This window comes from Mustela lutreola, chromosome 4 (genome assembly GCF_030435805.1).
Source record: "Mustela lutreola isolate mMusLut2 chromosome 4, mMusLut2.pri, whole genome shotgun sequence".
Taxonomy (NCBI): domain Eukaryota; kingdom Metazoa; phylum Chordata; class Mammalia; order Carnivora; family Mustelidae; genus Mustela; species Mustela lutreola.
Genome location: NC_081293.1, coordinates 194,613,923 through 194,627,962, shown reverse-complemented (window position 1 = coordinate 194,627,962; position 14,040 = coordinate 194,613,923). Strand labels below are relative to the sequence as shown.

Here is a 14,040-nt window from a genome sequence, read left to right as displayed (position 1 = left end):
TAGAAATGGAAGGAAAACTTCCAAACTCATTTTATGAGGCCAGCATCACCTTGATCCCAAAACCAGACAAGGATCCCACCAAAAAAGAGAGCTATAGACCGATATCCTTGATGAACACAGATGCGAAAATACTCAACAAAATACTAGCCAATAGGATTCAACAGTACATTAAAAAGATTATTCACCACGACCAAGTGGGATTTATTCCAGGGCTGCAAGGTTGGTTCAACATCTGCAAATCAGTCAATGTGATACAACACATCAATAAAAGAAAGAACAAGAACCATATGATACTCTCAATAGATGCTGAAAAAGCATTTGACAAAGTACAGCATCCCTTCCTGATCAAAACTCTTCAAAGTGTAGGGATAGAGGGCACATTCCTCAATATCATCAAAGCCATCTATGAAAAACCCACCGCAAATATCATTCTCAATGGAGAAAAACTGAAAGCTTTTCCGCTAAGGTCAGGAACACGGCAGGGATGTCCATTATCACCACTGCTATTCAACATAGTACTAGAGGTCCTAGCCTCAGCAATCAGACAACAAAAGGAAATTAAAGGCATCCAAATCGGCAAAGAAGAAGTCAAATTATCACTCTTCGCAGATGATATGATACTATATGTGGACAACCCAAAAGACTCCACTCCAAAACTGCTAGAACTTATACAGGAATTCAGTAAAGTGTCAGGATATAAAATCAATGCACAGAAATCAGTTGCATTTCTCTACACCAACAGCAAGACAGAAGAAAGAGATATTAAGGAGTCAATCCCATTTACAATTGCATCCCAAACCATAAGATACCTAGGAATAAACCTAACCAAAGAGACACAGAATCTATACTCAGAAAACTATAAAGTACTCAGGAAAGAAATTGAGGAAGACACCAAGAAATGGAAAAATATTCCATGGAACCAGAAAAGACCTCGAATAGCCAAAGGGATATTGAAAAAGAAAGCCAACGTTGGTGGCATCACAATTCCGGACTTCAGGCTCTATTACAAAGCTGTCATCATCAAGACAGCATGGTACTGGCACAAAAACAGACATATAGATCAATGGAACAGAATAGAGAGCCCAGAAATAGACCCTCAAATCTATGGTCAACTAATCTTCGACAAAGCAGGAAAGAATGTCCAATGGAAAAAAGACAGCCTCTTCAATAAATGGTGCTGGGAAAATTGGACAGCCACATGCAGAAAAATGAAATTGGACCATTTCCTTACACCACACACAAAAATAGACTCAAAATGGATGAAGGACCTCAATGTGCGAAAGGAATCCATCAAAACCCTTGAGGAGAACACGGGCAGCAACCTCTTCGACCTCTGCCGCAGCAACATCTTCCTAGGAACAACGCAAAAGGCAAGGGAAGCAAGGGAAAAAATGAAGTATTGGGATTTCATCAAGATCAAAAGCTTTTGCACAGCAAAGGAAACAGTTAACAAAATCAAAAGACAACTGACAGAATGGGAGAAGATATTTGCAAACGACATATCAGATAAAGGACTAGTGTCCAGAATCTATAAAGAACTTAGCAAACTCAACACCCAGAGAACAAATAATCCAATCAAGAAATGGGCAGAGGACATGAACAGACATTTCTGCAAAGAAGACATCCAGATGGCCAACAGACACATGAAAAAGTGCTCCATATCACTCGGCATCAGGGAAATACAAATCAAAACCACAATGAGATATCACCTCACACCAGTCAGAATGGCTAAAATCAACAAGTCAGGAAATGACGGATGTTGGCGAGGATGCGGAGAAAGGGGAACCCTCCTACACTGTTGGTGGGAATGCAAGCTGGTGCAGCCACTCTGGAAAACAGCATGGAGGTTCCTCAAAATGTTGAAAATAGAACTGCCCTATGACCCAGCAATTGCACTATTGGGTATTTACCCTAACGATACAAATGTAGTGATACAAAGGGACACATGCACCCGAATGTTTATAGCAGCAATGTTCACAATAGCCAAACTATGGAAAGAACCTAGATGTCCATCAACAGATGAATGGATCAAGAAGATGTGGTATATATACACAATGGAATACTATGCAGCCATCAAAAGAAATGAAATCTTGCCATTTGCGACAACATGGATGGAACTAGAGCGTATCATGCTTAGCGAAATAAGTCAAGCAGAGAAAGACAACTATCATATGATCTCCCTGATATGAGGAAGTGGCGATGCAACATGGGGGCTTAAGTGGGTACGAGAAGAATCAATGAAACAAGATGGGATTGGGAGGGAGACAAACCATAAGTGACTCTTAATCTCACAAAACAAACTGAGGGTTGCTGGGGGGAGGGGGTTTGGGAGAACGGGGTGGGATTATGGACATTGGGGAGGGTATGTGCTTTGGTGAGTGCTGTGAAGTGTGTAAACCTGGTAATTCACAGACCTGTACCCCTGGGGATAAAAATATATGTTTATAAAAAATAAAAAATTAAAATTCAAAAAAAAATATATGAAGGGTTTAAGAGTACACTTATCACGATGAGCATTGAGTAATGTATAGAATTGAATGATTACACTGTACACCTAAAACTAATATAACACCGTGTGCTAATTGTACTTGAGTAAAAAAGTAAAATAAATAAAGGAAAGGAAGAAAAAAAAAAAGAAAACCAAAATCTATAAAGCAATAGTAAATAGCACACTATGAAGACTTCACATCTCATTAACTCTGTGCCTTAAATTTGTTGGTTATAGCTACAAGGCTACCCACGTAGATGGAAACAGACCAAAACTAGCCTTAGGCATTCAGCATGTTCACTGATGGCCAAAGGTATTCCACTGCCATTTGGATGGTAGGGATTATCAATAGCTTTCCAACTGACTACTGTGATCCATTTCGTATGATGGCAATGAAAACTGTTGGCCAAAAGCCCATCATATTAAATACGTTTTTGCAGAAAAATCAGTTGGGCTACTGGGTTACTTTAAAATCAATAAGCCCCAGTGGATTCACTTATAAGACCTCTCGCCGACCTTCACCCAACTCATCAAATATTTATTGAAAGCCTTTTTAGAAACATGTAGTTTTTAACTTCCAGTGAACACAATGTAAGATTCAAGACAGTGAGGTCTAGCTCAGGTCTTTGGTCTCTGAGTTATCACTCATTGTACCATGATGTACAGCGAGAAACACCCAGCACAGGAGTCAGTTCTTGAGCTCAACTGATGGTATAAACTCAGTGGCAGGTCAGTAAAGCACTGTGGGCTTCCATTTCTCCTTCTAAACAACTGGGAGTAAAATGTTTGCTCTTACTTGTTTTTCTAAATTTACTAATTCATTCCTATTTGTTGGTTATCAACTTTTCAGGAATTTTTCTAAGACCATGGAGTATATAGTAGGGAAGAAGATGCACAATATGACTGCTCTCAAATAGGCTTATTCTAAAAGTAGAAATATATATAGATATACTGATATATAAAAACTTAAATAAGCAAATGAATAAATATGAATATTAATGAATGTATTTTGAGAAACAGATATATGTACACATTTGTTTCTAAAGTTTAACAAAACCTTTCCTAAGAATGCAATACTATTTTTGAGATCTTATATCCTGTGACATAGGATGAGGAAGTCAATAATCTAGTGACAGATATATTGATTCAAACAACACACCAAACTCTTTAATAAAAAGATGTCCCTACATTTCATTAATGATAAAAAAAAAATTCTGGCAAGATACGTTTTTTAAATTAAAGAAAAAAATGCTCAGGTCCATGCGACATTTTTTCACATATAGTAGAATTTATTGTTTTAAGAGAACCTTCTTTTTCACTAATTCTTTCACTACTTAAGAACCAAGTATATAAGATAAGATGCCTTTCCTATTAGGCAACAGGTACAGGCAGCCTGGAAGATGATCTCTATGCACGTCTTCTCATGTAATCCCTTTCATTTAAGTGTGGTCTGCCTTTAGTGACTCACTTCTACTAAACTGTGTATAACTGAAGTGATGGGATGTCACTTCCAAAACTGTGAGGCAATGTTTGTTGTTCTAAGCCACTAAGGTCTGGAGTAATTAATTACACAGCAATAGGTGATCCAAGGATCTGACTTTGAAGGTAGTATTATGATAATCAGTGGATTCAGAATCTCAAGCTTTATACTTTGAATATTTGAATTAAACTAGAAGGATATGGTGGCATCATAAGAATACTTTCATCACGAAGAAGCATAAACTTGCCACTCTTTAGCTCACGGAATAAGAGTTTGGTATTTTCCCTGAGATGTGCTGAATCAAATATAAATAGTTCATAATCAAACTTCACTGAAACTCTGTTTTAACAATGTACTAGTTAACCAATAAAAAATGGTAATCTTACCTCCAAAAAAGTACTTCTCGCCAGTTTTAACTTGAAGAGGACTGTTAGTTCGAACAGCTGAAGCCTCGTCCCCATCGATGGTGAGAATGGCAAAATTTTCCTTAGCTAGGAGACGAACTTCATGCCACTGTCCGTCATTCAATCCAGAACCTGTTAAGAAAAAAAGTCAATTTATTTTCTAAAGATGGTACAGTTTAAAACAATTTTCAATACCAAGAGTCAGAAATTTGTTGGTAAAAATTAGTATATTTTCATCTAGAAAAATTCAGTGCTACTTGCAATTGACTGCATGCTTCTTTAATATCATAAGTGGTTCTATCCTCCATTGGACAGATAAGGCATAACAGAACCCAATAAAGTAGGGGAATAATCATTAATGTGCCATTGGCATACCTGGGAAAATGAATGGAGTGAATAAAGCTGTTTGGGAGGTGATGATGAACTATTTTAATTACTTATTTTATGATTAGGTTTACTAGAAGCCACTCTCCAATAACAAAATGGATTTATGACTTTTATCTAACATCTCTCTCAATTATTAAGAACTTTTTTATGCTATTATTTTCTCTCAATAACCATGTCTGGCAAGGTTGTAGAAACTAAGAACTAACGTGCTAATTAACCACTCATAATCATAGGAAATAATACCAAGGTTATCTGATCATTTATAAATAAGGTATCCTTATAATGCATTAGGTTGTATTTAAACATATAAATCAACAAAAATAAATCAATAGCTCCCACTCCTAACAACCACATTAACTGTGGCTTAGTACAAAAATCTTTGGAAACAGACATTCTTTTAAACTCTCCATTAGACAGATAATAACTTAAAGTTTTTGTTTAATGTGTGCTCATTTTGTAAAGAATAGAAAATTAAGGAGCAAACAAAGAAGATCAGCCATGAAAGATAAGCACCGGGAAAGAGTTTAAGAAACACAGAGAGAGATGGAGAAGTCTAAGAGGGTCCGAGTGGCCTTCTTTGAACTTACAAAGGTCTATTCTCTTGCAAAGGGAAGGGATTTTGTTCTAACCCAGACAGAATAATTTAGAATCCACAGATTACTTGAAGTTACTTGAAGACACATTTCAGATTCACAAATGAAAGAGAAGCCTAGAGAGTAAAGGTAGCTAAAAATGAAATGAGAGCAAGTCAATGAAGCACAGATGATGCTCCCAACCTCTGATCAGAGGTCTGCAAATCAGTTTATAGGGCAAGCCTGGCCTGCTGCCTTCGGTTCCTGTATGGTCTGAGAGCTAAAAAGTAGTTTTCACATCTTGAAATAGTTAAAATTGATACTAATACTAATACTGATAATAATAATAAATGACATATGAAAATTATATAAAATTTAAATTTTAGTGTCCACATAAAGTTCTGCTTACATAGTGCCTTGCTCCAGAGTCAAGTTGTTGTTACATAGACTTGTTAAAACTCACAAAGCCTAAAGTATTTACTATGTGGTCCTTTGCTGAAAAAGCATAAACTTTTGGTTGGCTGAAACTATTAAACAGAAATACTATCTTAATGGAAAAAACATTAAAGCCTGTTGAAGCCTGTAAGATTGTCATGTATGTGAATATTTATCAGTGTTAGTAAATATCACTACAAATAACCACACCTCAGGTATTTTCTTAGGATTTTCAAATTTCAATTTAGAAATATATACTTAGCACATTTTATATCAATGGAGGAAAACAGAAAATCCCTGTTCTAAAGTAATTAATACTGAATAACCTCTAAGTTACAAAATGTATAATATATATGCACAATTTTGTACTGTGAAATTACTATGTAAATGTTAAGTCTTATTCTAAAATTAAAATCAGTTAGCGATCACACAAATACTAGTGTTTATTGAAATATTTCCTTCTTAAGTAGATTACATCAGGGTTCTCCCACAGAACAGTGGCACAGAAGACCGTATCTTCATGGTAACATTTTTCTGTAGAGTACAAAACTGGGTTGAGTGTTGGTTAGGTATAGCGCTGCATGGTTTGGGGTTTTGCCTTTATAATGTGATAGTCCCTACTTTGAAATGCAATTTTGGTGCACAGATCCCAAGGACATCAATGTTAGAAATGTTCACTCTCCAAATCTAATTCTAAATAATCACACAACCAGAAAAGGTCACTTAACTGACAGAGCTTTCTGTTCTAAACAGTAGTCCAGAATGCATTTCTAAAAATTCCTGTGAACATTTCTCCATCATACAATTAATTTATAAAAGAATATCATCAGCTTAACTGTTCATGCCAAAGGGTCTAGTATTCCAATCAGATAAAAATAAAAAGGTGACTTTATTTTTTTTTTCAAGAAACTTAATTACTAGAGAAATGAAAGCAGGCTTGTTGATAGCAACCACTGCTGCAGCTGAGCTTAAACTGTGATTTCTATTCATTTGAATTCCAGTTATTATTTTGTACTTTTAATCTTCAAGAGGTATGCCTTAGCAACCTATTATAGGAATGGCTCCCAGCTATAATGAAGTTCAATTCTTCAATGGGGAAAGAATGATCTACTTGCTCAAAAGTAAATAAACTACTTTTCAAAAATTTTCTTCATCCATGTTATGAAAAATAATCCTGAAAGTCTTTTTCTAGAGCAGAATCCAACTGCAGTATTCCTGTATGTGAATATATTTATTTATTTTTTATTTTTTTTATTATTTTTTTATTAATTTTTTATTTTTTATAAACATATATTTTTATCCCCAGGGGTACAGGTCTGTGAATCACCAGGTTTACACAGAGTGAGTCGTGTATAGAGCTTAAAATACTATCTTTAAATATATTCACATACAGGAATATATTTATATATATATATATATATATATTTATATATTTATATATATATTCTATCTTTAAATATATTCACATACAGGAATATATTTAAAGATAGTGTTTTAAGCTCTATACACGACTCACTCTGATAAGTTCTTGCATTTGATTCATTTATAATTCACACTAAATGTTTTAGGAATTATTGCTTCAAATAAATAAGTGAGAAAACTGAATCTGATATAGTTTAAACATTGCATGGTTAGTAAGTGGCAGAAGTGAGAATTGAAATGCAGATATATCTGGCTGCAGAGGCTCGATTCTTACAAACAAGAAACAAAAACAAACCAGACAACAACAAAACATGTTATATAACTTCTGTGCATCCATGATCAGAGTTCACTTACACTATGTGTGTGCACACATGCACACTTGTACAGATACACACACACACACACACACACAGATTTTCACTGCCACCACACCAAACAGAGTGCAATTTGACAATCAGAAGGAAATGGATGCATTCCTAGAGATGTATAAACTACCAAAACTGAACCAGGAAGAAATAGAAAACTTGAACAGACCCATAACCAGTAAGGAGATTGAAGCAGTCCTCAAAATTCTCCCAACAAACAAGAGCCCAGGGTCAGATGGCTTCCCAGGAAAATTCTACCAAGCATTAAAACAAGAATTAACTCCTATTCTCCTGAAAACATTCCAAAAAATTAAAATGGAAGGAGAACTTCCAAATTCATTTTATGAGACCAGCATTACCTTGATCCCCAAACCAGACAAAGACCCAGACAAAGGGCAAAAATGAGAATTACAGACCAATATCCTTGATGAACATGGATGCAAAAATTCTCACCAAAATACTAGCCAATAGGCTAGTATTAAAAGGATTATTCACATTAAAAATGTGAATAAAAGATTGTTAAAAGGATTATTCACCACGACCAAGTGGGATTTATTCCTGGGCTGCAAGGTTGGTTCAACATCTGCAGTCAATGTGATACAATACATTAATAAAAGAAAGAACAAGAACCATAGGATAGTCTCATAGATGCTGAAAAAGCATTTGACAAAGTACAGCAATTTTTCTTGATCAAAACTCTTCCCAGTGTAGGGATAGAGAGTACATACCTCCATATCATCAAAGCCATCTATGAAAAACCCACAGCGAATATCATTCTCAATGGGGAAAAACTGAGAGCTTCCCCCCTAAGGTCAGGAACACACCTGGGCTGTCCACTATCACCACGGATATTCAACATACTACTAGAAATCTGAGCTTCACAATCAGACTAAAAAAGGAAATAAAAGGCATCCGAATCAGCAGAGAAGCAGTAAAACTCTTACTCTTTGTAGATGATATGATTCTTTACGTGGAAAACCAAAAGACTGAACTCAGAAACTGCTAGAACTCATTCAGGAATTCAGTTACATATCAGAATATAAAAAAATCAGTGCCCAGAAATCAGTTGCATTTGTATACACCAACAACAGTATTGAAGAAAGAGAAATTAAGGAGTCAATCCCACTTACAACTGGACCCAAACCATAAGATATCTAGAAATACATTAACCAAAGAGGCAAAAAATCTGTACTCAGTAAACCATAGAGTACTCATGAAAGAAACTGAGGAAGACACAAAGAAATGGAAAAATGTTCTAAGCTCATGGACTGGAAGAACAAATACTGTAAACATGTCTATGCTACCTAAAGCAATCTACACATTTAATGCAATCCCTATCAAAGTACCATCCTTTTTTTTCCAAAGAAATGGAACAAATAATCCCAAAATTTGTATGGAACCAGAAAGGAGCCTGAATAGCCAGAGGGATGTTGAAAAAGAAAACCGAAGTTGTAGGCATCACAATTCCAGACTTCAAGCTCTATTACAAAGCTATAATCATCAAGACAGTATGATACTGGCATAAAAACAGACACATAGATCAATGGAACAGAATAGAGAGCCCAGAACTAGAACCTCAGTTCTATGATCTTTGACAAAGCAGGAAAGAATGTCCAATGGAAAGGAGACCGTCTGTTCAACAAACGGTGCTGGGAAAATTGGACAGACACATTCAGAAATATGAAGCTGGACCATTTCCTTACACCACACATAAAAATAGAGTCAAAATGGATGGAAGACTTCAATGTGAGATAGGAATCCATCAAAATCCTTGAGGAGAACACAGGCAGCAACCTCTTCGAACTCAGCCACAGAAACTTTTTCCTAGAAACATTGCCAAAGGCAAGGGAAGCAAGGGCAAAAATGAACTATTGGGATTTCATCAAGATCAAAAGCTTTTGCACAGCAAAGGAAACAGTTAACAAAATCAAAAGACAACTGATAGAATGGGAGAAGACATTTGCAAATGACATTTCAGATAAAGGGATAGTATCCAATATCTATAAAAAACTTATCAAATTCAACACCCAAAGAATAAATAATCCAATCAAGAAATGGGCAGAAGACATGAACAGACATTTCTGCAAAGAAGACATCCAGATGGCCAACAGACACATGAAAAAGTGCTGAACATCACTCAGCATCAGGGAAATACAAATAAAAACCACAATGAGATACCACCTCACACAAGTCAGAATGGCTAAAATTAACAAGTCAGGAAATGACAGATGTTCATGAGGATTTGAAGAAAGGGGAACCCTCCTACACTGTTGGTGGGAATGCAAGCTGGTGCAGCCACTCTGGAAAATGTTATGGAGGTTCCTCAAAACATTGAAAATAGAGCTACCGTGTGACCCAGCAATCGCACTACTGGGTATTAACCCTAAAGATACAAATGTAGTGATCTAAAGGGTCAAGTACACCCAAATGTTTATAGCAGCAATGTCCTCAATAGCTAAACTATGGAAAGACCCTAGATGTCCATCAATGGATGAATGGAGAAAGAAGATGTGATACACACACACACACACACACACATATAATGGAATACTATGCAGCCATCAAAAACCCTCAAAATCTTGCCATTTGAAATGACGAGGATGGAGCTAGAGGGTATTATGCTAAGCAAAATAAGTCAATCAGAGAAAGATAATTATCATATGATCTCTCTGATATGCGGAATTTCAGAGCCAGGGCAGGAGGTTGTGGGGTGAAGGGAGGGAAATACGTTAACAAGATTGGACCAGGGAGGGAGACAAACCATAAGTGACTCTTAATCTCAGGAAACAAACTGAGGAATGCTGGGGAGTGGGAAGGGAGGGAGAGGGTGGTGGGGTTATGGACATTGGGGAGGGTATGTGCTATGAGTGCTGTGAATTGTGTAAAACTGATGATTCACAGACCCTGAAGCAAATAATACATTATATGCTAATAAATTAAAATTAAAAAATAAAAATAAAAATGCAGGTGACTCTCAAAAAAATATTTGTGAGTCACAGGGGCACTGGTGGCTCAGTTGGTTAAGTGTCTGCCTTCAGTTCAGGTCATGATCCCAGGGTCCAGGGATTGAGCCCCGCATTGGGAATCCCTGCTCGGGGGGGGGGGTGTCTGCTGCTTCCCTTCTGCCCCTTCCCGTTTGTGTTCTCTTGCTTGCTCCCTTGCTCACTCTCTCTCAAATAAATAGATAAAATCTTAAAGAAGAAAAAAAAATTTGTGAGTCGTAAATAACAAAGAACACATTAACAAACTGGATGAAAGCAGCACTTTTCAATTGTTAAAGACATGATATTCCTCTACTCATTGTTCTAGAGCCAATGAATCTCCCAGGAAACAGAGACTCACCAGGGACCTATACTCCTGGAAGCAGGGAGTCTTGGTGGCTGCATGGTGGCTCGGTACCAGATCAAAAAAGAAGGATGCTAGTTACTGATACTTATAAAAGAACCCCATGTCTCATCTGGCTAGCACTTCCTGAGATCCTTGTTGTGTTGGGCACTATGTGCACACACTGTCTAGGTAAGTGTGTTGACTCTTGCGAACCGGCAGCAGCAAGACAGCGGGATGGAAAACAGCATGAAGATGAAGAGGACTGGTCCCGAACCCAGGCTGCCTGCCTTTGCTCTGTCCCTTGCCAACCTCGCCACTTCACTTAACCACTCCGTGCCTCATAGCTTGTCTAAAATGAAAATAACACTATCCACTTAACAGATTGGATTTGAGGAGTAATTATTATTTCTATAGCATTAAAACACAGCCTGGCACCCCGAAAGCAGCATATGTATATCCATATCATTATGTCAAAAAAAATTTTTTTTAGTTTGATTAGTCTCATTTTATAGAGAAGGATGAATTTTGGGGGGAGAGTTTCGATTACAAATATTGTAAATTGTAATACTGGTGTAGTTATAAGCAAACTCACTAAAAAAGACAGTGATAAAATAAGACTTCAAATGTGGAATCATAAATACACACATGGGGACAGCTAGAAAAAAGGTATATCCTAGTATTATGCTAGTGGGCACTTGAGGCTTAGAAAAATAATGTCCAGTATCCAGTGACATTAGATGTGAAAAAAAAAAAAATCCTGTGTACAAACAACTTAGAGGTGATGATGATCTTTTCTGAAAAACAAAACAAAACAAAACAAAACAAACAAAAAAAAAACATAGGGACAGCTAGAAAAAAGGTATATCCTAGTATTATGCTAGTGGGCACTTGAGGCTTAGAAAAATAATGTCCAGTATCCAGTGACATGAGATGTGAAAAAAAAAATCCTGTGTACAAACAACTTAGAGGTGATGATGATCTTTTCTAGATGACTCACAGTTATGACAGACATCAATGCTAAGGCTGCATCTGAAGAAATTATAATGCAATTATTTCCAAAAAGTAAGAGTAGACAATAAACGTCCTAAATTATTTGTGTATGTAATTTTAAAAACACATAGTAACTATGTAAATATTATACATATATTTTAACTAAAAGTTTTTACATGGAAGTTAGTTAAAAGGTATTTTTAATTATCTTGTTGGGAAAATGGGGGACCGCCCGATACTTGGGTTCATATTCTGCTCAGGCACACATGCACCATGCCCTCTATGAGACTGGGAAAGAGTTTAGAGCCCAGGAGTGTCTCACTTACAGACCCACCCTCAGAAGGGCAGCCTGCATAATGGAGGAATCAGGGATTCGGAAGTCAGACCATCTGGGTAAAAACCTCATTTCTGCTCACTGAATAGCCAGACTGTCAGCAATTCAGCCTGTTTCCATTCTCTTACTTACTAAATGGGACTAATAAAAGTATATACCTCATAGGGTGGTTATGACGATTACATGTAAATATGTTATCATTTAGAGAAGTGCTTGACACATAGTTAACACTCAGTAAGTAACTTCTGTTTCTTATAAGGTCAGTTAGCCCAGCTTTCTAAATATCAACTTGGGTTGTTGTTTAATTCTATAAGCATTAACTGATATGAAATGATTAAAAATTGGTTTTGTTTATGAACAAATATCCTCCTCCCCATATAATTTCAATCATGTAATATCAATGGTGAGGGATTTAGGGATTTGGCAGTAGCTGATTATACCTCTTGTTAATATCAGGGTCAACAATTGTTAAGCTAATTTAAGCCAACTTTGAGCTACTCTTTCATAGTTAAGGTCTGCTTTATCCTCCCCAAATTGTGTGTGTGTGTGTGTGTGTGTGTGTGTGTGTGTGTTAACTAGATTATTCAATAGGTAGGATTTTTTAAAAATAATGATAATAGTTTGCTGAATGTTTGTGAAGTATTTCCAAAAATTAAATATAATTCCAAGTAAGGACTTCCTATGGTGACTAATTTTGAGAAGACTGATATAAATTGAAGTACATATTTTCTAAAATATTTGTGTTTTATTTATTTTTTTAAAGATTTTGTTTATTTATTTGACAGAGAGAGAGATCACAAGTAGGCAGAGAGGCAGGCAGAGAGAGGGGGTGAAGTAGGCTCCCTGCCACGCAGAGAGCAGGGCTCGATCCCAAGACCCTGGGATGATGACCTGAGCCAAAGGCAGAGGCTTTGACCCACTGAGCCACCCAGATGCCCCAGTATTTGTGTTTTAAAAATATATCATTTTGATGTAATTTTACTCTTAATGGTTATTTGACATTACTTTATAATAGATACTTCCAGTTACTAATTCATAACAATCAAAACTTTCCAAGTGTATATTCTAAAAGGAAACAGATATTTTTACAAAGAGAGTTTTTAACCTAAAACCAACATCTCTGAAACCACTTTACAGCTTCTGGTCATAATTTTTTTTCATAATTAAATTGTTTTATAATATTTTCATTTACATTTCTCTAACTTATAATTGTTAGAAAAACTTGTTTTGTATGCAAATGTACCATGTTAATGAAGCATATTCTATCTAAGCTGTCTTTCTAATGGTATTATTTTTTAAAGTAAGGCTCTTGAGGTGGTTGCACTAATAGAACAAGAAGAAACAGCTGTTTCTCTTATTAGAGACAAGAAAAAGAGACCAGTTTAATGAATACTGAAAAAAGAAAGTATTTAAAATATAGTAGCAAACCAAGATGCAACATCTGTTTGAAAATGCTTCAGATAAAATTACAATGACTAGAATTTCAAGTCTTTTGCTCAATATTCAATCTTGAGAGAAAAATTAACTAGGATATGAATCCATCTTTAGGCAGTTACAGTGTTCTGATGTGCTACCGACAGATCTCAAAAATTATCAATTATCTATGTATGTAATAGAAAGAAAAAAAAAGAATCTATCTTTTCTTAAATAGGCCAGGCAGTATTATATTATCTATAAATTCTGTATCATAAGGACTTGATCTCATTTAATCTTGCTCACTTTTTATGTGCCAATACAAACCACATTTTAAATATCACAAAACATGTAATAAGTTGCTTGGGCAGGCAAAAAGTTCTTTGGTTTTTTTTAGCTGAAGAAACTGCCAAATGCTGTCCT

General features: G+C 36.0%; 1 protein-coding gene across 1 annotated transcript in view; it reads right to left on the bottom strand.

Annotated features, from left to right (window-relative positions):
- Positions 1–14,040, bottom strand: part of CNTNAP2 (contactin associated protein 2) — a 1,947,395-nt gene that overhangs the window by 902,498 nt on the left and 1,030,857 nt on the right. Inside the window, exon 9 of the mRNA XM_059172148.1 lies at positions 4,355–4,504. Coding sequence (XP_059028131.1) covers positions 4,355–4,504 — 150 coding nt within the window. The remainder of the gene's footprint in view (positions 1–4,354; positions 4,505–14,040) is intronic.